Source organism: Telopea speciosissima, chromosome 7, assembly GCF_018873765.1.
Source record: "Telopea speciosissima isolate NSW1024214 ecotype Mountain lineage chromosome 7, Tspe_v1, whole genome shotgun sequence".
NCBI classification, from domain to species: Eukaryota; Viridiplantae; Streptophyta; class Magnoliopsida; order Proteales; family Proteaceae; genus Telopea; species Telopea speciosissima.
In genome coordinates this window covers 37143094-37167383 of record NC_057922.1, presented here as the reverse complement: position 1 = coordinate 37167383, position 24290 = coordinate 37143094, and the positions used below count along the sequence as shown (strand labels likewise).

Sequence of the window (24290 nt, the reverse complement as noted above, 5' to 3'; positions counted from 1 at the left end):
ATAAAAAAGGGAGAAAGGAGTATTGGTCCTAACTGAAATCAGTGTGTGGGATCTTAGGGCGGCTGTCCATTGGTTGTGCTGAAAGAGATTGGTATACGTTGTACAGTAGAAAAGTTAGAAGTGAGTTGAGCAAATTCAAAAAAGGTGACATTAAAGTCCAAGGTATACACATCTGTCCTTTTAGATGGATTCTCCACTTCTCTTCGCTTCTACATTTGTCCCGTACTTTTTTAAAGGAATAAGAAGCCTCTGAAGAGTGAATACAGAACAGAAGAGAAAGAAACAGAGTTCAATTTAATTCAAATGGAGACGACGATGACGACGACGACGACGATAGAGAAATCAATAATGGTGGTGGGTATCGACGATAGCGAGATCAGCTTCTACGCTCTCAACTGGGCTCTCGATCATTTCTTTGTCCCCTTCGCTTCAAATCCTCCTTTTAAGCTCGTTGTCGTTCACGCCAAGCCTTTTCCTACTACGGTTGTTGGAATCGCTGGACCTGGTAAAGCCTCTGCCCTTACTGTTACTGTTACTGTTCATCCATGCTCTTCCTACCTTCTTGAAATTTTGGAATTTGGAATTAGATTTAGGATTTGAAATGTGTCTTTAACTGGGAAATTAATCTCAAGTTCGTATTTCCAAAGTCCTAATTTTACTTCCAAAATTTTTGCAGGAATTGTCGAAGTTTTGCCTATCGTGGAGGCGGATCTTAAGAGGATAGCAGCTAAAGTTGGAGAGAAGGCCAAAGAGATCTGCCACAATAAATCGGTAAGAATCGATTTATACTCATAATAGTTGTAATGAAATTCCTATGCTCTCTGTATTTGCTTGTTGTAATCGATTTCTAGTGGATCACCTTTTTTTATAGATCGAAATTAATCGATTCATGTAGTTTCTTTTCAATTGTTCCCTAAATTTTCCATTTCACCAGACTATGTGCCTTGAACCACAAATTTGTTGTTCTCAACTGAAATCTGCAAGAATAAGATTTGACATGTTTCAGTTGGATTATCCTCTATCTGTAGAATTTGGCTGTACAGTTGGGGAAAAAAAATATAAATTAAAAATGTTGAAGTTTAGATGTTTTGATCAGGTCACTTTACCAGTACAGGAAGCTTTGCTGAACATTTTGATCAATGTACAGGTGGATGATGTAATAGTGGAGGTGGTGGAAGGAGATGCTAGGAATGTTCTCTGTGAGACAGTAGAGAAACACCATGCATCCATACTGGTGGTGGGCAGTCATGGTTATGGAGCTATAAAAAGGTGAGCATATGATCCTCATACCATTAATTGATAAGTGGTAGGGGAAGATTTTATTCATTCATTGTCTGTTAATAAGTTATTTTGATTATAGGACAAAGTTTTCTTCCACTCATAGAGGATGGTTCATCCACCATCCTAGGGTTTTAGTATGTTCCAAAATACCCTCCTGATACCCATTCCCGCCCTCTTATGCCCCTCGGTGGGTGGAGGGAAACTCATTCCTTGATTATAAGTATATGTAATAGATTGTCTCCAACTAAAAGGTGAAGTAACTGATATATCTACACTGATTATACGACAAAGTTTTCTTCCACTCATAGAGGATGGTTCATCCACCATCCTAGGGTTTTAGTATGTTCCAAAATACCCTCCAGATACCCATTCCCGCCCTCTTATGCCCCTCGGTGGGTGGAGGGAAACTCATTCCTTGATTATAAGTATATGTAATAGATTGTCTCCAACTAAAAGGTGAAGTAACTGATATATCTACACTGAGTAACCTACAAATGGATTGGTCTGTGTCAACTTAAATTCCACCCTTCATCTGACAACCAGATTGTACACCATCAAATTCATTCTTTTGTAGCTTACATGTGGTAAATACAATTGTTCCTCATGGTTCCTTTAATTTCACTTCCAGTGACAATTTATTCAAAGTATGTGAAGTTCCAATTTTTTTTAAAAAAAAAACTATATAGGGTTTAAGACCCCTGAATTCCAAAGAATAGAAGTTTAGTGTTTTAAGAAAAGAGGGAGTAATTTATAGAAAATCCACTTGTTTGAGGCTTTGATCTTTTGAACAGTCGTATCTTTAACTGTTTATTTTCTGCCTTATTCCTTTTAGGATGTTTTCATTTGTTCAAATGTAATTGTTTGTGCTTCATTAAGGCTTTGTTGACACTCTTAAGAGGTTGTAGTCTTACTTGTACCTGCCATTTCTACAAGGAGGACAATCAGGGGATTTCATCCATCGCAATTCTTTGACATGATTTCTCTCCTTCAAACATCCTAGTGTGTTCGATTTTTCTTAATTCGGGTCAAAGCAGGTTTTTCGCATATCCCAGTGGACTTGTGAGTACTTATGTCAAATGTGTGTTGGGTATTTCATGAAGTCAGGCACTCATCAGCTCTTCTGCTCTGTGATAGGTATCCTATAGGGAATGAAATTAACTAGAATCCCAGTGACTTTTGTCATGCCTCAATCATCTACTACAACCAATCATTTTCTCTTCGATGTAGATCTGGTACTGTATTTCCAACACTCTGAAAGGTGCTAGCAGGTTGATTTTCATGGCTACTGTAGAGCCATCATTAAAACCATATTGTTTGAAACTGAAGTTCTGCATATGAAGACTCTCCTAGAACATGTAGCATATGGGCCAAATTTTCTTCATTATAGTATAAACTTTTGACAAACCATAATGCATGCAATAGGAAATCCGGTTAACAAATTGTCTTTGCTAATAGGACTGAATGAAAAACCTCAGAGCAGCAGAAATTTTGTTCAAGTCAAAGGGTAAATAGACAATGAGGAAAAATAAATTTTCATGAATTAAGATGCTATATTGTAACATTAGGACAGTAGATTTTCTAGGACTGAATGACAGCATTTCTTAGGGAAGGGAGGAAGAGAGTTGCAAACATGAGAGAAAAGAATGGACCTTGGTGCAACGGTAAGGTTGCTCCATTGTGACCAAGTGGGCACGGGATTGAGTCAGGAAACAGCCTCTCTGTGTAGCAGAGGTAAGGCTGCGTACATTATGATCCTCCCTAGCTCCGCAGTGGCCCTTTTTATTGCTGTTTAAGCAACTCACTCTTCGTCTTTTTCATTTTCTAGATTAATTTGACTCCCCCACCCCCAAAAAAAAAAAAAGGGAATTGAAGATCATGCTGACTCTAAGAAATTGCCCACTGGTTAATGTTTTCTGTTGACAAAAAATTGAAAATGTGATCTTGAACTTTGCTAGTTGGATCTTTGATGATGCTATAGTTTTATATAAAGCAAGTCATCACTATTATTCCTTTATTTTTCGCTATTCTCATATGTATTAATAAATTAATCAATCGCTTGATGTCTTGCAGGGCTGTTTTGGGCAGTGTAAGTGACTACTGTGCTCACCATGCTTACTGTACTGTGATGATCGTGAAGAAGCCCAAGCCCAAGCACTAAGCTCTCTAGCTAGTGGTGCGTAAAGGCCCATTGCTATTAGGAGGTCTTGAGTTCAAGTCTCCTAGTTCACATCCTACATCTCCCCCTACCTATTAAAAAAAATACTATATTGTGTGTAAGTTCAGCAACTCCAAAGAGTTGACTTGTTAATATGTATAAGAAGAGTGTGTATGAGGATTGTTTACAAGTACTACTTCAGCTTTTCCTCTCTTTAAAAAAAAAATAAAAAATTCTTTGTGGACTCCTTAAACTTGGTGCAAGTGGCACCCTTCTTCCGTGTGGAATGGATAATTGGGTGCAAAAGTGTCTATTTGTGTGTGTGAGAGAGAGAAACTCATCAGAATGGTCCGCCATGATAAGATATAATCAAAGTGGCTCATCTCATTTTGCCATTTGACATGATGATGCGATAATTTTGAGCGAGATAAATAGAATATGCCTTGGATTAGCCAATGGACTGAGTCTTACTCCTGTTTCACAGAAAAGCACAAATCGTTCACCGCTAGATTGCAATGGAGCAATATGCGCCAAGGCCCACCCTCTAGATACATGCTTTAAGTGCAGCCTTCTCTTGCTACGCTACAACTAGTCATGTAATACCAGGTTCAATTGGACGACAAATTCTTGTGTGGTCGAAGTGTAGGTTAAACTATGGTCCATGGGATCAAGTCATGATTCCCCCTGAGAAATCAATTATAAACCAATTAGGGTATTGCACGCCCTGGGTTAGCCCATGGTTATTCATGGGTGTCCTATTTAAATTTTAGGGTTTTTCATGATCGCCCATGGGAATCTTGGTGCGTTCCAATTAGGGTTTGGTCTAATAAATCAATGCCCTGCCCTTCTCTTTTGTGACCCATGCAATTATAGAACCCAAAAGAGATGGAGAAAATAATCTCTAATTCATCACATGGAAAGAGGGATCCATCCCATACTCGAATGCGCAGCAGAAACAAATCGATTCGGGTTTCTTTCGCATCCCATAAATAATCAATAATTAAAATCAAGAGGAATCCATAAAGAACTGCTAACCTGATGAGCCTCAAGTGTTGCTCCTCCAATAGACAGTGGTTCTTCCTCCAATGAGCACTCCAAGTAAACAAATTTGAACCTCCAATGGTGCAGCCAAGGTTCTTCAGGCCAATCCCAGATGTTCTTCAATTCTTCAAGCACAGATTTGAGTTTCTAAAACCTTAACTCTCAATCACAGAAGAGAGAAGCAAGAAGAAGAAGAAGAAGAAGAAGAAGAGATCACAAGAGGGAGAGATGGACCAAAACGCATCCAAGAGGGAGGGGGAGCCAAAAAACGTGGAAGCCTGCTCCCCCTCTGCTTTTTGGTCCTATTTATAATAATGGGATTTAATGAAATCCCTAGATGAATTTAGATAAATCCCTGTGAGAGTCTGACTCTCTCTCTCTCTCTCTTTGTTTGGCAGTTCTATTTAAACTCAAAGTACTTCTACAAGGTGAAGAAGCAGAATCTAATAGGGAATGATTTAATTAGTTACTTTATTTAAATTTATGGATAATTACATTTAGCACCATATCCATTAATTAAATAAAGAACCAATTAATATAGAAAATTTTAAATAACTCCCTACATGATAATTATCATGTACAATCCCCCCACTAATCAACACCATCATTATGGAATCTAGGGCATGTACACTTGTATCGCCAAACCCCATTCTATAGTAAATGTCCATATGAGAGTGTCTGTGGATCTGATCGGGTCCAGCAAAACTCGATAAAACACTTTATTCAAATAATCATTTATAATCTATTATTTTATATAAAATATATTTTGCAAAAACCATTTTCAAAACGGCACTGGATCCAGATTCCGATCAGACCATACACGGACAATCTCAATCTTGGTGTTCCCCAATCGGGCAGTGGTGACCATGTTGAGTAACTCCTTCACTCACAAAGTGTTCACGCATTCCCAGAGCATCGGCTTTGACTCACTTGAGTTTCAGTCATTGATGAACCAAAGAATGCGATCACACTTTGCAGTGACAGGGTTCCCTCAGGCAAATGGTGTTGGTGACACATGTCTATCCCTTCTTACATCTGGCAATAATACATGAGGGAATCGACAAAGTAGATTCTTCGCCAATGCACATATCAATCATGTGAGTACTCGCATTCGTACCCTGACATCACATGTCTAGGCATACCCAATGCGACGACTTTGTGATAAGGGTACCCATCCCAAACCCTAGTCGTGACTACCATTTTAAGTAAAACTTACAGACACATAATGCTCAAAAAGTTTATATCGCATGTGATAATATTAAACCAAAATGTATAAAAATTCAATACAAAGTAAAACAGGATTGAACCGGACCGAACCGGGTTTGATGGACACACAAGTCTAACAATCTCCCACTTGTACATCAAAGTCAATTTCCCATATATTTCAAACCCATGCCCTCCATGTGTTTCTCAAACACTCCAGGAGACAAACCCTTTGTCATGGCATCAGACACATTTTCAGTTGTGTCCACTTTGGAGATACTCACGTCGCCCTGCTGGATAATCTCTTTGATGAGGTGATACTTCCGTTGCACGTGTTTGTTCCTTTGATGAGCCCTGGGCTCCTTAGCTTGTGCAATGGCCCCTCTGTTGTCACATAATAGGGAAATAGGGCCCTTGACAAGGTCAGGGACAACCTCAAAATCTGATAGGAATTTCCTTAGCCAAACACCTTCTTTTGCTGCATCGCAAACTGCAAGGTATTCTGCTTTGGTAATGAAAATCAGTTGTAGATTTCTGTTTTGCACTCCGCCACACAATGGCACCTCCACCCATTAGATATACCATCCCAGACGTGGATTTTCTGTCATCTTTGTTAATTTGGAAATCCGAGTTTGTGTAACCTAAAACTGACAACTGATCAGATCCAAAAACCAAGAAATATTCTTTAGTTCTTCTCAGGTACTTGAGGATATTCTTGACAGCACTCCAACGCTCCCGTCCAGGGTTAGATTGGTAACTACTTACCATACCTACTGCATAGCAAATGTCTGGCCTCGTATACAACATAGCGTACATAAGACTCCCTACTGCTGAGGCATAGGGAATCTTCTTCATCTCTTCAATGTCTACCTGAGACTGAGGACATTGAGATCTAGAAAGTCTGACTCCTTGTCGAAAAGGGATACTTCCCCGTTTGGAGTTCTTCATGCTAAATCTGGCCAAGACTTTGTCTATATAAGTAGCCTATAACAAGCTTAGCATCTTTTTCTGGCGATCTCTCACAAGTTTGATCCCAAGGATATAGCTAGCTTCACCAAGGTCTTTCATTGAAAACGTTGTGGATAACCACTGTTTCACTGATGAAAGGAATCTTACATCATTACCCATCAGTAATATGTCATCTACGTATAAAACAAGAAAACATACTGCCCTCCCACTAATCTTCTTGTAAACGCATGGTTCATCCATCTTTTGATCAAAACCAAACGATTTGATTGATTGATCAAACCTGATGTTCCAGCTTCTGGAAGCCTGCTTCAGTCCATAAATGGACCTCTGCAATTTGCACACTTTTCTTTCTTCCTCCAAGGAAGAGAACCCCTCTGGCTGTTGCATGTAGATTTCTTCTTGAAGAAACCCATTCAGAAAAGCAGTTTGCACATCTATCTGCCAGATCTCATAATCAAAGTGTGCAGCGATAGCCAATAAAATCCTGATGGACTTCATCATCGCCACTAGTAAAAAGGTTTCCTCATAGTCTATACCCTCTTTCTGGGTATAGCCCTTTGCAACCAGTCTCGCTTTGAATCTTTTGACCTTTTCATCTGCGCCCTTCTTTCTCTTGAAGGTCCATTTGCATCCAATAGGCTTAACGTCAAGTGGTGGATCAACTAGAGTCCAAACCTTGTTGGAATCCATTGAATCGATTTCACAGCGCATTACCTCCAGCCACCTAGTGGCATCAACATCCTTAAGAGCCTCAGAGTATGTTATCGGATCATCATCCGATTCAACCGACACCAAGTGAAACTCTTCCACTATTTCCTCTTCCGTTAGAAGAGTAAGTCTGTTGGGTGGTCTAATAGACCTCCCACTCCGTCAAGGTTCTTGAGGTGTTGGTATTTCAGCGGGTATGTCAATTGGTTTCACTTCTGGAAGTGAAGTATCTGAGCTATCAAATAACTCTTTAATAACTAATAGGGAAGGAGAAATCCTAACAGAGATGCACCAAGGTTCCCATGGGCAACTATGGGAAACCCTAAAATTTAATGGGGCGCCCATGGGACACCATGGGATAACCCAGGGAGTGCAAAATCCTAATTTTGTAGTATATTAGTTTGCCATGGTGAACCATAATGATCCCATGGACCGTAGTTTTGCCTACAGTGTGGTATCAGAGCCACCTTTCCCACCCATGAATGTTAGATAATTAATGGATAATATAATTATCATGAGTGGGATACAAGTTGGCACATGGGTGGTTATATTATGGTTGTTGTAGCAACCTTCCCATGTGCACATGGGTAGTTACAAGGTTATTAGTGTAACAACTTGCCCATGTGATGATGGATTTGATTTTATATGTTCATTCCTATTATTGAAACATGTATCTAAATAGGGTGTGATTATTAACTTTTAATTTAAAATTTTTAATCATGATTGTATATTGGGGGGGGGATGCACGCTGCCAAGCCTCTACGCACACCGTCCCCCTTTTCCTGCCTATGTGCGCAAGCCCTACTTGGGTTGCTGCATGTGGGCAGCAAGTTTGTGGGCTGCAGCCTGTAGGCTACTGTCCGTGGGCAGTAGTTTGTGGGGCAGCCATGGCTGCTGCCTGTGGGCCTTGGATCTGTGGGCTGCGTAGAGAGTGTCTGTGATCTGCCCTAATGGGTTGCATGCACTCCCCTTGAATCCCCTCCTGTTTTTAATAAAAAAAAAAAATTAAAAAAAGGGTATTTTTCAAAACAGATTTTTATATATTTGTTTTATTTTTTGAAGGATGAAGATGGGTGAAGGGATTCCCCCCTCCACCCACTTGCAATTAAAATTGTGATTTTAATTTTATGGGCTTGGATGCATGTTATCACATGTGATGTGGTGGCTCAATAATTGAAGAAATCCATGTTAATTTTGGTTTACTTGCTTTAATGCCCATGCATGAAATTATGTTATGATGTGATTATGGGAATGACAATCTAATAAAATGGATGGATTGTTTACGTATGTGATACATGGGGTTATGGGTGGATGTGGTGCTTCTCTCTCTTTCTCTCTCTCCCCTTATCTTTTTTATAAACAAATGTACTCCACCCCATGGGCAGCCCAAATGGTAGGTTGGTTTCTCCATGTTTCTTTATTATGGAAGGAAAATGTATAGAATTTTTTCTAGGTTTACATTGTAATTTTAGAGGAGCTAGGACTCCCAGGGCATGTTGATGGTGATCCACCTGTGGAGCTAAAAGCTTATGGAGATGCAAATCACTTACTTTGAAGATGTGTTCGGGCGGAGGAGATGATCGAAGCGTGGCATCCATGGCATAGTTGATGCACCCAAGTTATTAGTTTATTTTTATTGGGAGGGTTCTTTAATTGCTTCTAATAAAAATGTCACCATCGCATAATCACTTTTAATTAATGTTGATTAATTATGATTGTTTAAATCTGTCCATGATATGTGAGAGTTGATTAATCCCTCTTTATTCATAATACATGTATGATATGGACTAATCTTAATCGGTAGACATGTCCATGGCCTCCTAGTGAAGATAAATGTAGAAAATGTGTGACATGACCCCGCATAATCCGACAGGACATTGCCAGGACCTCTGTCACACATTTATCTATATTTACCTCTATCTAGATATGTTAGGGTATAGATAGTGAGAGGGCACTGCGACAGTGGGTCATCTTTCATGATTCCATGATTCTAACTAATGCAATAGGTAAGTACACAACTTGGGTGTATATCAGTCGACAGGGTTTGGAAATGACACCCAGATGGCCGAAAATATTGGAAGCCCATGAGGCAGACAGCTTAGTCCACACTACTACGGTATGTATAATGACTCCCGACAGTGTAAGTTATGCATGCAAGGGTTGTAGGTGTCCAATTCATCTTTTGGGTTATGAGAGAAACCCAAATCATGAAAGACCATTAATGTATGTGTGTTCAATTCTTTTTCAATGGTTGTTAATTAGCATGTGGTTTTTACTTGTGCATGTGTAGATTATTATACAATGGCTGCCGTTAATTCCAATCTTTTGACACTCATTAGTGAATATAAACTTAATAATACAAACTATGTCGATTGGTACCGAAGCATTAAGTTGCTTCTGACTGCTGAAGGACTGTACACAGTTCTAAATGAACAAGTTCCTCCTTAACCAGACCCAAATGATTTTGTGGCAAATGAAGAGATGTAGGATTTCCTCATGAGGGATTCCAAGGCATCACATTATATCCTAGGATCTTTGGAAAAGTCAGTTCTGGACTCGATCAATGATATACGCACTACTGGGGGTAAGATGGATAAGCTTGTTGAATTGTTCAACAGGCAGTTGACACATGCCCATTCTGATGTGGTGAGTCAAATCCATAACACCAAGATGTCCCAGGGGACTCCAGTAATGGATCATGTAATGAAAATGATCAATCTATTTGAAAAACTGGAATCCATGGGGACTAATTTCAGCCTGCAATACAAGACCACTGTAATCTTAGCGTCACTCACCCCTGCCTATGCAATCTTTAAGATGTCCTACAAGATGTTTGACAAGCAGATGGAGCTCACCGAACTTGCTAACGCACTAGTAGAGGCGGAAGCATCCTTGAAAAAGGACAAGGCTGAGGTCAATACAACTGAGGCAAAGCCTTCTTCAAATAGGAAGAAGAAGAAAAAAGGGAGTAAGGGTAAGACCCTGAAAACCAAGGGTGCGAATTCTGGCAATAAAGGCAAAGGCAAGTGCTTTTATTGCAAGAAGGAGGGTCACTGGAAAAGGAACTGTCGTGCTTACCTGGCGACTTTGAAAGACAAGAAGCCGGATGAAATAGAGGTTGCTAAAGAAGGTACATGTGATGTTCACGTTCTTTATGAGTCTAATTTGTCTTTTGAACCGACCAATTCTTAGTTGGTGGATAGTGGTTTCACAGTTCACATTTGCAATGATTTGTAGGGGTTCAAGGATATAAGAAACCTGGAAAGAAATGAGGTGCATCTTTAGATGGGCACTGAAGCTGAAATCATGGCGATGGCTGTGGGAATTTTTGTTTTGAATTTTAATTCTACTAGTTTAGTTTTAAAGGATTGCTGTTATGTACCCTCTTTTAAGAGAAAGATTATTTCAGTTTCAAAACTTGTTTTGGACGGGTATAGTTTCTCCTTTAATTCTAAGTTAATTATTTATTTTAATAATTTCTTTGGGGTATCTGGATATATGCAAAGTGGTTGTATTTTCTAGATTGCCCTATTAAAACAAATGTTGTTTCAAATGTTGATTTGAAACAGAAAGCAGCTCTAGTGAACTCAACATACCTGTGACATCTAAGATTCGGTCACATTAACTTGGACCGAATCAGTAGATTGGTGAGGGATGGGCCCTTAGAGCATCTGAGGGTGGAACCATTCTCCACTTGTGAGTCATGCCTTCAGGGTAAAATGACCAAGAAACCCTTTAACAATAAAGGTGCTAGAGCCACAAATCTGTTGGAGTTGATACATACTGACGTGTGTGGACCCATAAACATACAAGCAAAGTATGGGTATGAGTACTTTATCACATTCACCGATGATTACTCTAGATATGGTTACATATACTTGATGCGTAGAAAATCGGATGCCTTTGATAAATTCAAAGAATCCCAAGCCGAGGTCGAAAGACAGCTCAATAAACACGGCAAGTCCTAACGATTAGATCATGGAGGGGAGTATCTATCAGGTGAATTTAAAGAATATCTCATATCACAAGAGATAGTTAGCCAACTAACTAATCCAGGCACATAACAAAATGGTGTAACTGAACGATGCAATCAGACCTTATTGGATATGGTCCGGACAATGCTCACTTATAATGAGCTGCCTCTCTCTTTTTGGGGGTACGCTTTAGAGACGGCAATTTATATCTTGAATAGGGTTTCATCCAAGTCTGTAGCCAAGACACCCTTTGAGTTGTGGAAAGGGCGCAAGCCCAATGTTCAACACCTTAGGGTATGGGATTGCATAGCACATGTGCGAAAGCAACAGACAAACAAGCTGGAATCCAGGACTTCGGGATGCTATTTCTTAGGCTACCCTAAAGACACGATAGGCTATTATTTCTATAACCTGGTTGAGCAAAAGGTCATTGTAAGTAAACATGTCACATTTCTAGAGGAAGAAATGATGACCCGGAGGTCTGAACTAGTTGTCATTAAAGAGCTATTAGATAGCTCAGAAACGTTACTTCCAGAAGTGAAACCAATTGACATACCGGCTGAAATACCAACACCTGAAGAATCTCGATGTAGTGGGAGAACTATTAGACCACCCACCAGGCTTACTCTTCTAACCGAAGAGGAAACAGTGGAAGAGTTTCACATGGTATCGGTTGAATCGAATGATGATCCGATGACATACTCTAAGGCTCTAAAGGATGTTGATGCCACCAGGTGGCTGGAGGCAATGCGCTCTGAAATCGATTCGTTGCATTCCAACAAGGTCTGGACTCTAGTCGATCCACCACTTGACGTTAAGCCGATTAGATGCAAATTGATCTTCAAGAGGAAGAAGGGTGCAGATGGAAAGGTCGAAAGATTCAAAGCGAGACTAGTGGCAAAGGGCTATAGCCAGAAAGAGGGTATAGACTATGAGGAAACCTTTTCACCAGTGGCGATGATGAAATCCATCAGGATTTTATAGGCTATCGCTGCACACTTTGATTATGAGATCTGTCACATGGATGTACAGACTGCATTTCTAAATGGGTTCCTTCAAGAGAAAATCTACATGGAATAGCCAGAGGGGTTCTCTTCCTTGGAGGAAGAAAGAAAGGTGTGCAAATTGTAGAGGTCCATTTATGGGCTGAAGCAGGCTTCCAGGAGCTGGAACATCAGGTTTGATCAATCAATTAATTCATTTGGTTTTGATGAAAACATGGATGAACCATGCGTTGACAAAAAGATCAGTGGGAGGGCAGTATGTTTTCTTGTTATATCTGTAGATGACATATTGTTGATTGGTAACGATGTGGTTTTTCTTTCATCAGTAAAACAGTGGTTATCCACAATATTTTCGATGAAAGACCTTGGTGAAGCTAGCTATATCCTTGGGATCAAACTTGTGAGAGATCGCCAGAAAAGGATGCTAGGCTTGTCACAGGCTACCTATATAGACAAAGTCCTAGCCAAATTTAGCATGGAGAACTCCAAGAGGGGAAGTGTTCCCTTCCGACATGGAGTCAGTCTTTCCAAATTTCAATGTCCTCAGTCTCAGACGGACATTAAATAGATGAAGAGGATTCCCTATGCCTCAGCAGTAGGGAGTCTTATGTACGTTATGTTGTGTACGAGGCCAGACATTTGCTATGCAGTAGGTATGGTAAGTCATTATCAATCTAACCCTGGACGTGAGCATTGGAGTACTGTCAAGAATATCCTTAAGTACCTGAGAAGGACTAAGGAATATTTTTTGGTTTTTGGATCTGATCAGTTGTCAATTTTGGGATACACAGACTCGGATTTCCAAAATGACAAGGATGATAGAAAATCCACGTCCGGGATGGTATATCTAATTGGTGGAGGTGCCATTGTGTGGCGGAGTGTGAAACAGAAGTCTACAGCCGATTCCACTATCGAAGCAGAATACCTTGTAGCTTGTGATGCAGCAAAGGAAGGTGTTTGGCTGAGGAAATTCCTATCAGATTTGGAGGCAGTTCTTGACCTTGTCAAGGGCCCCATTCCCCTATTATGTGACAACAGAGGAGCCATTGCACAAGCTAAGGAGCCTAGGGCTCATCAGAGGAAAAAAACACGTGCAGCGGAAGTATCACCTCATCAGAGAGATTATCCAGCAGGGCGACGTGAGTATCTCCAAAGTGGACACAACTTAAAATGTGTCTAATGCCATGACAAAGGGTTTGTCTCTAGGAGTGTTTGAGAAACACATGGAGGGCATGGGTTTAAAATGTAAGGGGAATTGGTTTTGATGTACAAGTGGGAGATTGTTGGACAAGTGTGTGTCCAATAAACCCGATTCGGTCCAGTTCAACCCGGTTCACCTTTGTATTGAACTTTTATACATTTTAGTTTAATATTGTCACATGCGATATAAACTTTTTGAGCATTATGTGTCTGTAAGTTTTACTTAAAATGGTAATCACGACTAGGGTTTGGGCTGGGCACCCTTATCATATGATCGTCACATTGGGTATGCCTAGACATGTGATGTCAGGATACGAATGCGAGTGCTCACATGTTTGATGTGTGCATTGGCGAAGAATCTACTATGTTGATTCCCTCATGTATTACTGCCAGATGTAGGAAGGGATAGACATGTGTCACCGACACCCTATGCCTGAGGGAACCCTATCACTGCAAAGTGTGATCGCATTCTTTGGTTCATCAATGACTGAGACTTAAGCGAGCCAAAGCCAGTGTTCTGGAAATGCGTGAACACTTTGTGAGTGAAGGAGTTATCCAACATGGTCACCACTGTCTGATTGGAGAACACCAAGATTGAGACTGTCTGTGTATGGTCGGATCAAAATCTGGATCCAGTGCCGTTTTGGAAATGGTTTTGCAAAAATCTATTTTACACAAAATGATAGATTATTTATGATTATTTTGAACAAAGTGTTTTGTCGAGTTTTGCGGGATCCAATCAGATGCACAGACGCTCTTATATGGACATGTACTATGGCCTAGATTCCATAATGATGGTGTTGATTAGTGGGAGGATTGTATATGATAATTTGTTATCATATAGGAAGTTATTTGGAATTTGCTATTTGGATTGGTTCTTTATTTAGTTAATGGATATGGTGCTAATTATAATTATCCATAAATATTAAATAAAGCAACTAATTAATACTTTCCCTATTAGATTCTGCTTCTTCACCTTTTAGAAGCACTCTGAGTTTAAACAGAACTACCGAACTGAGAGAGAAAGAGAGAGAGAGAGAGAGAGAGAGAGAGAGAGAGAGACTCTCATTGGGATTAGTGTAATCCATCAGGGTTTTTAATTAAACCCTGCCTCTATAAAAGGGGACCAAAACGCAGAGGGGGCACACAGTGCTCTGCGTTTCAGCCTGGGCCCCTCTCTCCTGCGTTTTGGTCTCTCGCTCTCTTTCCCTCTTGTGATCTCTCTCCTTCGTCTTCTAGTTTCTCTCATCTATGTTTAAGAGTTAGGGTTTGTGGAACCCTGGATCTATGCTGAAGAATTTGAGAGCATTTGGGATTGGCTTGAAGAACCTTGGTAGCACCATTGGAGGTTCAGATCTGTTTACTTGGAGCGCTCACTGGAGGAAGAACCATTGTCTATTGGAGGAGCAACATTTGAGGCTCACCAGGTTAGCAATTCTTAATGGATTCCTTCAATTTTAATTATTTAATATTTATGGGATGCGAAAGAAACTCGAATCGATTTATTTTCGCTGCGCATTCGAGTATGAGATGGATCCTTCTTGCAATGTGATGGTTTAGAGATGCTTTTCTCCATCTCTATTGCGTTCTATAATTGCATGGGACACAACAGGGAAGAAGAAACCCTAACAGGGATACACCAAGGTTTCCATGGGCAACCATGGGAAACCCTAAAATTTAATGGGGCACCCATGGGATAACCCAGGGCGTGCAAAATCCTAATTTTGTAGTATATTGGTTTGTCATGGTGAACCATAATGATCCCATGGACCGTAGTTTTGCCAACAATACCATGTTATAATCCGATACCAGACCCGATCCATGCAACCGCATCAATATCGGTCAGATATCGATATTGACAAGGTTCAAAACCAATACGGATCACCCGATACAAACATTCCTATACCGATACTTGGAACCATGCTCTCGAGATCCTGCCAAACGCAGGAGCCTTATGCATTGGGTACGGCGTTTTTAGCTCGTGCTGAGGTCAGATTTTATAATTCCACTGACGTCATATTTTTTTTATTCTAATTTGATGCCTTTTAATAAGATGTGGAGGATTGTAGAGTTCCACAAGAGTGTAGAGTTTCGAAGTTATTAAATTCTAGAAAGCCGCGGAATCTATTTCAATAATTTAGATGCTCATCATAAGTAATCAGATTCTCCACTTCTCTTCGCTTCTACATTCTTCCCGCACTGTTTTTTAAGGAATAAGAAGCCTCTGAAGAGAGAATACAGAACAGAAGAGAAAGAAACAGAGTTCAATTTAATTCAAATGGAGACGACGACGACGATAGAGAAATCAATAATGGTGGTGGGTATCGACGATAGCGAGGTCAGCTTCTACGCTCTCAACTGGGCTCTCGATCATTTCTTTGTCCCCTTCGCTTCAAATTCTCCTTTTAAGCTCGTTGTCGTTCACGCCAAGCCTTTTCCTGTTAAGGTTATTGGAATCGCTGGAGCTGGTAAAACCTCTGCCCTATCTGTTACTGTTACTGTTCCTGTTCATCCATGCTCTTCCTACCTTCTTGAAATTTTGGAATTTGGAATTTGATTTAGGATTGGCATTTGTCTTAACTGAGAAATTAATCTCAAGTTCGTATTTCCAAAGTCCTAATTTTACTTCCAAAATTTTTGCAGGAGTTGCCGAAGTTTTGCCTATCGTGGAGGCGGATATTAAGAGGATAGCAGCTAAAGTTGTAGAGAAGGCCAAGGAGATCTGCCACAATAAATCGGTAAGAATCGATTATACTCATAATAGTTGTAATGAAATTCCTATGCTTTCTGTATTTGCTTCTTGTAATTATTGGCTTGAAGATTTGTAGTGGATCACTTTCTTTATAGATCGAAATTAATCGATTCATGTAGTTTCTCTTCAATTGTTCCCTAAATTTTCCATTTCACCAGACTATGTGCCTTGAGCCACAAATTTGTTGTTCTCAACTGAAATCTGCAAGAATAAGATTTGACATGTTTCAGTTGGATTATCCTCTTATCTGTAGAATTTGGCTGTTCGGTTGGGGAAAAAAAAATAAATTAAAAATGTTGAAGTTTAAATGTTTTGATCAGGTCGCTTTACCAGTACAGGAAGCTTTGCTGAACATTTTGATCAATGTGCAGGTGGATGATGTAATAGTGGAGGTGGTGGAAGGAGATGCTAGGAATGTTCTCTGTGAGACAGTGGAGAAACACCATGCATCCATATTGGTGGTGGGCAGTCATGGTTATGGTGCTATAAAAAGGTGAGCATATGATCCTCATACCATTAATTGATAAGTGGGAGGGGAAGATTTTATTCATTCATTGTCTGTTAATATGTTATTTTGATTATAGGACAAAGTTTTATTCCACTCATAGAGGATGGTTCATCCACCATCCTAGGGTTTTAGTATGTTCCAAAATACCCTCCTGATATCCATTCCCGCCCTCTTATGCCCCTCGGTGGGTGGAGGGAAACTCATTCCTTGATTATAAGTATATGTAATAGATTGTCTCCAACTAAAAGGTGAAGTAACTGATATATCTACACTGATTATACAACAAAGTTTTCTTCCACTCATAGAGGATGGTTCATCCACCATCCTTGGGTTTTAGTATGTTCCAAAATACCCTCCAGATACCCATTCCCGCCCTCTTATGCCCCTCGGTGGGTGGGGGGAAACTCATTCCTTGATTATAAGTATATGTAATAGATGGTCTCCAACTAAAAGGTGAAGTAACTGATATATCTACACTGAGTAACCTACAAATGGATTGGTCTGTGTCAACTTAAATTCCACCCTTCGTCTGACAACCAGATTGTTCACCATCAAATTCATTCTTTTGTAGCTTACATGTGGTAAATACAATAGTTCCTCATGTTTCCTTTAATTTCACTTCCAGTGACAATTTATTCAAAGTATGTGAAGTTCCAATTTTTTTTTTAAAAAACTATATAGGGTTCAGGAGTCAAGACCCCTGAATTCCAAAGAATAGAAGTTTAGTGTTCTAAGAAAAGAGGGAGTAATTTAAAGAAAATCCACTTGTTTGACGCTTTGATCTTTTGAACAGTCGTATCTTTAACTGTTCATTTTCTGCCTTATTCCTTTTAGGATGTTTTTATTTGTTCAAATGTAATTGTGTTGGCTTCATTAAGGCTTTGTTGACACTCTAAGAGGTTGGGAATTACTTGTACCTACCATTTCTACGAGGAGGACAATCAGGGGATTTCATCCATCGCAATTCTCTGACATGATTTCTCTCCTTCAAACACCCTTGTGTGTTCGATTTTTCTTAATTCGAGTCAAAGCAGGTTTTTCGCATATCCCATTGGACTTGTGAGTACATATATCAAATGTGTGTTGATATTTCATGAAGTCAGGCACTCATCAACTCTTCTGCTCTGTGATAGGTATCTTATAGGGAATGAAATTAACTAGAATCCCATTGACTTTTGTCATGCCTCAATCATCTACTATAACTAGGCCTGTAAACAGATCGGATTCGGCTCGGATACGGATCGGATGTAATTGGATTCGGATATTTTCTGGTCGAATACGGATATCTCTAAACGGATTTGGATGCGGATCGAATTCGGATTTTCGACTATCCGTTTACACCTCTGCCTTGTGTAACCCGAACCTTCCTCCCCCTAGTGGATACAATTCACTCTCAATCCATAGTTTTAGATCATGATTCTCTTCTCCTCATATTCTAGAACCTGTTGAATCTTCAAAAACCCTCAAGATCGTTATTACTTAATTTTTTAAAATTAAGTATTCGGATTTGGATTCGGATTTTTATCGGAGTATTCGAATTTTTTTCCGGATAACTCTAATCGAATACGGATGCCCCTAAACGGATACGGATGCGGATCGAATTCGGATTTTCGGCTATCCATTTACAGCCCTAATTATAACCAATCATTTTCTCTTCGTTGTAGATCTGGTACTGTATTTTCAACACTCTGAAAGGTGCTAGCAGGTTGATTTTCATGGCTACTGCAGAGCCATCATTAAAACCATATTGTTTGAAACTGAAGTTCTGTATATAAATACTCCTAGGACATGTAGCATATGGGCCAAATTTTCTTCATTATAGTATAAACTTTTGACAAATCATAAATGCATGCAATAGGAAATACGGTTAACAAATTGTCTTTGCTAATAGGACTGAATGAAAAACCTCAGAGCAGCAAAAATTTTGTTCAAGTCGAAGGGTAAATAGACAATAAGGAAAAATAAATTTTCATAAATTAGGATGATATATTGTAACATTAGGACAGTAGATTTTCTAACTCAATGACAGCATTTCTTAGGGAAGGCAGGAAGAGAGTTGCAAACATGAGAGAACAGGGTGGACCTTGGTGCAACGGTAAGGTTGCTCCATTGTGACCAAGTGGTCATGGGTTTGAGTCAGGAAACAGCCTCTCTATGTAGCAGAGGTAAGGCTGCGTACATTATAATCCTCCCTAGTCCCGCAGTGACCCTTTTTATCGCTGTTTAAGCAACACACTCTTCGTCTTTTTCATTTTCTAGATTAATTTGACCCCCCCACCCCCAAAAAAAAAAAGGGAATTGAAGTCCATGGTGACTCTAAGAAATTGCCCACTGGTTAATGTTTTCTGTTGACAAAAAATTGAAAATGTGATCTTGAACTTTGCTAGTTGGATCGTTGATGATGCTATAGTTTTATATAAAGCAAGTCATCACTATTATTCCTTTATTTTTCGCTATTCTCATATGTATTAATAAATTAATCAATCGCTTGATGTCTTGCAGGGCTGTTTTGGGCAGTGTAAGTGACTACTGTGCTCACCATGCTCACTGTACTGTGATGATCGTGAAGAAGCCCAAGCCCAAGCACTAAGCTCTCCAGCTAAATGCAGCAGGGGTGATATGGATATCCATTCTATTCATTAAAGTATTAACTAAATATCATTGGCATTGTTTCTTTATTTGCTAGTTCAGTGACTATATTGTGTGTAAGTTCAGCAACTCTAAAGAGTTGTGACTTGTTAATATGTATAAGAACAGTGTGTATGAGGATTGTTTACAAGTACTACTTCAGCTTTTCCTCTCTTTAAAAAAAAAAAAAAAAAATTCTTTGTGGACTCCTTAAACTTGGTGCAAGTGTCACCCTTCTTCCCTGTGGAACGGATAATTGGGTGCAAAAGTGTGTGTATTTGTGTGTGTGAGAGAGAAACTCATCAGAATGGTCCGCCATGATAACATATAATCAAAGTGGCTCGTCCCATTGTGTCATGTGGAATGATGATGTGATAATTTTGAGTGAGATAAATAGTATATGCCTTGGATTAGCCATGGCAAATATTAGGTCCTTTGATAAGTTTCTCATCTTCTTTAAATATTGTTTGTTGAAACTATTAGGGCTTTCAACAGTTGATACATTAATTATATTACCCCAAAAAAAAGGGTGTTGCGTCAGGAAATCGTCGGTGGTCCCTCAAGTGCCGTAACCTGCAAAAGGACCAGGGTGACAAAGGAGAACCGGTGTGGTTCCGGCCTAGGACTCTCCGATGCTTAAGTTAGATCTCTCTGAGTAAACAGACGAATAGTTAGAATTCAAGATGAGTTTAGATGGGTTGTTGGGGGTTGAGTACCTTCCCTTTTATAGTGGAGTGTGGCGGTGTGGAGAGTCCCAGTCGATGGTGAGTGATCCTCGTAGTTGATAGAGTCCCTGGGTAGCAGGGTTTTTCCTTGATTGGTTGTCCCCTACAAGAGGCAGTGTCCTTGTAAGGCTGATTTACCTAGCGGATAGACGTTGATACGTTGTCAGATAAGATGCCTGGTGTTTGTGTCCGTCTGGGACTGTACAGCTGATAAGCGGTGTTCTAGAGTCCTGGAGATGGTGCATGTCTTGTTAATGGCGTGGTGGTACCTTGATCTTAGATCAGGGTCTTCGTCCGGGGTTTGATCTGTACCCCAGGTCAGTCTTCGCTCGTGCTTGTCCGAGGTCACGCCTGTAGGCTGTCCACGCCAGCGGAGGGTGGTCCTTCGGATCGGTGCCTGCGGAGGGTGGTCATTCGGATCGGCGCCCGTGGAGGGTGGTCATTCGGATCCGCGACGGAGGGTGGTCCGTGCTCGTGGTTGGTCCTTCACTAGTCCTGTCATGGCCCACCTCCTTGGGCCGGGACACGTGGCAGCCTCCGATTGATTGGTGTGAATGTGGGTTTATCATTTGCCCCCCACTCTCTTGGATCAGAATGTCCAAGAGAGTAGACTTTGCATTTTTGTTTTGAAGCTTTGTCTCCCTTGCTCTCTTCTAGTTTCTTCCTTTCTTGGCTATTAGCCCTTGGCCTTCCTGGTGGCTTGCCCAGCCTTGGCCTACTTAGTGTTGCTTACTCTTGATCTTGATCACCACATCCGCGGTCGCCCGTGTCTTGATCTCACGTTCTTTGCTTGTACCTCGGCCTGTTTAAGCTCGTCCGCGCTCGTTGGCGCCGCTCGACTGTCTACACCCGTTGACGCCGCTCCACTATCCACACCCGTTCGTGTTCGTCCGCGCCCGTTGGCGCCACTCTACCGTTGTCCTTGGCCGTGGCCAAAGACCCCCTTTTTATTTTTCTTTCTTCTCTTTTACTTTTTCTCTCATCTCTCTCTTCTTCTTTTTCTTCTTTTCTCTCTCCTACTTTTTCTCTCTTCTCTCTCTTCTTCTCTCTCTTCTCCTTTGCTTTGGGCGGCGCCCCTTGATGGATTTTGAATTTTTTTTTTGTCACTCTCTTTCTTCTCTCCCTTCTCTCTCCAAGAGTCGACGCCCATGCCTTTTGGGCGTGGACCTTTGGCTCCCTTTTTTTTTTTTCATCACTCTCTTTCTTCTCTCCCTTCTCTCTCCAAGAGTTGACGCCCATGCCTTTTGGGCATGGACCCTTGGCGCTCTTTTTTTTTTTTTCATCACTCTCTTTCTTCTCTCCCTTCTCACTCCAAGAGTCTATGCCCATGCCTTTTGGGCGTGGACCCTTGGCTCTTTTTTTTTTTTTTTCATCACTCTCTTTCCTCTCTCTCTTCTTGTCTTCTGGCCCAAAACCATGGCCCTTTGGCCGTGGCCTCTTGGCCTTTTTTTTTTTTCACTCTTCTTCTCTCCTTGTCTTCTCGCCCAAGGCTATGGCTCTTTGGCCGTGACTCCTCGGTCGCCGCCTGTGGCCAATCGTCTGTTGTTCGTAGCCATTGGCGGTCGTTGCGCCCATCCGAGTTCCACGCTCATCGCTTGTGCCTCGATCTTACCGTGGTCTGCACCTATTGGCAGTCAGCGCCCGTCTAGGTTCGCGCCCCTCTCGGTCTGCGCCCGTCTCTTGGTATTGAATTTTTTTTTTTCAGTCGAATTGGTCTTTGGCCATAGACATGTCTTTACTCAAACCTTGACCTCGACCTCAGACCTCAGACCTCGAACCTCGTCCTTGAACCTCGACCTCGAACCTCGAACCTCACCCATGTCCATGGCTTGTCATCTACGGCCCTTGGCTGTGGCAATTTTTTTTTTTTTTTTTTGGGTACATTTTCCCATGAGTTTGCTTGTTGGTCGTTGCAGCTTGCTTTCCACTCTCCTGGGTCGATGGCTTGACGTTGGGAGACTACTACTCAAGTAAGTAGCCTTCCTTGCCATTGTCCATGACGTCTAACGAATCTGACTCCGCCATTGTTGTGGTTGGGTCCACGGATGGGCCCTCTTCAAGGTCGTCTTCTTCTGTAGACACTCTCCCCCCATTACATCCTCCTAGACCTACTTCTAGTGACGAGGAGGATACCGTTGATAGTCTTGGTCCAGATGGTAGTCCTCCTAGAGCTGATGTTGGGGTGGCACCCCCGGTGAAGGACCCCAGTAGTAGGATGGGACGGTTCTTGAGCATCTTAACCGCATCAGACTTTGTGTCTTTTCATCGCTACCACATACCTTCTGAGATTGTCCTTCGAACCCCTGGGGAGTCGATCGTGCCTTCTCCCACTGAGCGGATGAGGTCTGCCTTTATGAGGTTTCCTTCTCCTACAACCTTCTTTCTGGATTTCTGTGGTTGGATCCGCGCTCCTTTGTGTATTGTTCTTCGTCACTCGTATATGGCCGATAGGCCTTGGTAATCGTTCAACCTTGGTGGCTTTGAGCCTTGATAGTTCTCGGACTTTGGTGGTCTGTGGACGTTGGTGGTGCGTGGACCTTAGTGGCATTGCACCTCGGTGGTTTGCGGACCTTGGTGGCATCGTGCCTTGGTGGTCTGCGGACCTTGGTGGCTTTGCGCCTTGGTGGTCCAGAGACCTTGGTGGCATTACGCCTTGGTGGTCCGGAGACCTAGGTGGCATTCGTGCCTTGGTGGTCCGGAGTCCTTGGTAACCTTACGCCTTGGTGGTCTGGAGACCTTGGTGGCATTCTTGCCTTGGTGGTTCAGAGACCTTGGTTGCATTCATGCCTTGGTGGTCTGTAGACCACGGTGCTTTGGAGGTGGTCCGTAGACCACGGTGCTTTGGAGGTGTTCGGCCAACGGGTAGGAGTAGACGAATGTATCCCAAAATCAAATCTTCAAATCTCAAATAAAATTTCAAATTATCCTTGAAAACTATAATGTGTCTTACTGTGTACCATGGCTGACGGTCGACTATGCTACTGCTACTCTTATTGGTAGTACTTCTTCAGGTGTTATGAGTTTCAGGTACGATCTATCTTCTTGCCCCCCGGAGTTTTCAAGCGGTATGTGCCTGGACGTATCTACAGTGAAACTATGTAAGGTCCTTCCCAGTTGGCTGATAGCTTCCCTTCCTTCCGTGGCTGCGATGCGCTTGCCCTCCTCAAGACTAGGTTTCCCTGGTGGAATAGCCTTTCTCTTACCCTGGCGTTATAGTACTTGGCCATTCGCTGCTAATATGCCACGTTCCTTAGGAGTGCCTTTTCACGGATCTCATCTAAGAAGTCCAGGTTTGCTTGTAGTCCATCGTCGTAGGTGCATTCATTGAAGTGCAGTACTCTGTGGGACATGGCGAGGACCTCTACTGGTGCCAGTGCTTCTATGCCATATGCTAGTCAGAATGGGCTTTCTCCTGTGGGCGTCCTTATTGTGGTTCGGTATGCCTATAGGACACTTGGTAGTTCCTTGACCCACTTCCCTTTGGCTCCTTCTAGCCTTTTCTTGATTCCGTCTAACAATGTTCTGTTTGTCACCTCCACCTGACCATTGGCCTGTGGGTAGGTTACCGGGACAGGCCGATAGTCAATGTTCTAGCTCTGACAGAATGCTCTGAACTTGGGGTTGTTGAACTGTTTCCCATTGTCTGAGATTAGTATCCTTGGTACCCCGAACCTGTAGATGACATCGTCATGAACGAACTTCTCCATTTCATTCTCTATTATTTTGGCTAATGGTTTAGCCTCGACCCATTTGGTGAAGTAGTCTATGGCGACCACCAAGTACTTGCGGTTCCCCGATGCTGCTGTGAAGTCTCCTAGGATGTCTACCCCCCACATTGCAAAGGGAATGGGGTTGAGGATTGATGTCAATTTGGTGGCGGGTAGATGGGATACTGGGGCGAACAATTGACATTGCTCGCAAGTCTTGGCATATTGTATTGCTTTCTCTTGCATCAGTGGCCAGTAGAACCCCTGACGAAGGACTTTGTAGGCTAGAGCTCGTCCTCCCATATGGCTTCTGCATATCCCCTCGTGAACCTCTGCCAGGGCATACTGGGCTCCCTTGGGTCCTAGGCACCGGAGTAGTGGTATTGTGACCCCCCTCTTGTATAGTACTCCATCCAAGACGGTGTACTTTGCAGC

The 24290-nt window shown here is 41.6% G+C and overlaps 2 protein-coding genes across 2 annotated transcripts; both read left to right on the top strand.

Annotated features, from left to right (window-relative positions):
* The first annotated feature begins 294 nt into the window (after positions 1 to 294).
* LOC122666696 (universal stress protein PHOS34-like) lies at positions 295 to 3951 on the top strand. Its single transcript, XM_043862742.1, has 5 exons — positions 295 to 505; positions 677 to 771; positions 1148 to 1269; positions 3352 to 3451; positions 3946 to 3951. The coding sequence occupies exons 1-4, from the start codon at positions 304 to 306 to the stop codon at positions 3437 to 3439; spliced, it is 507 nt and encodes a 168-aa protein (XP_043718677.1). The 5' UTR covers positions 295 to 303; the 3' UTR covers positions 3440 to 3451; positions 3946 to 3951.
* An 11826-nt stretch (positions 3952 to 15777) lies between these two features.
* Positions 15778 to 19557, top strand: LOC122666697 (universal stress protein PHOS34-like). The gene is made up of 4 exons (XM_043862744.1): positions 15778 to 16003; positions 16179 to 16273; positions 16659 to 16780; positions 19298 to 19557. Exons 1-4 carry the CDS (start codon positions 15814 to 15816, stop codon positions 19383 to 19385), a joined length of 495 nt encoding a protein of 164 aa, XP_043718679.1. The 5' UTR covers positions 15778 to 15813; the 3' UTR covers positions 19386 to 19557.
* Positions 19558 to 24290: the final 4733 nt, after the last annotated feature.

Excerpts from the sequence above, each read along its gene's own strand:
- LOC122666696 (XM_043862742.1), top strand. The coding sequence starts at position 304 with ATGGAGACGACGATGACGACGACGACGACGATAGAGAAATCAATAATG. Across the intron at positions 772-1,147 it reads AGATCTGCCACAATAAATCG|GTGGATGATGTAATAGTGGA; the intron begins GTAAGAATCGAT and ends ATCAATGTACAG. Across the intron at positions 1,270-3,351 it reads GGTTATGGAGCTATAAAAAG|GGCTGTTTTGGGCAGTGTAA; the intron begins GTGAGCATATGA and ends GATGTCTTGCAG.
- LOC122666697 (XM_043862744.1), top strand. The coding sequence starts at position 15,814 with ATGGAGACGACGACGACGATAGAGAAATCAATAATGGTGGTGGGTATC. Across the intron at positions 16,274-16,658 it reads AGATCTGCCACAATAAATCG|GTGGATGATGTAATAGTGGA; the intron begins GTAAGAATCGAT and ends ATCAATGTGCAG. Across the intron at positions 16,781-19,297 it reads GGTTATGGTGCTATAAAAAG|GGCTGTTTTGGGCAGTGTAA; the intron begins GTGAGCATATGA and ends GATGTCTTGCAG.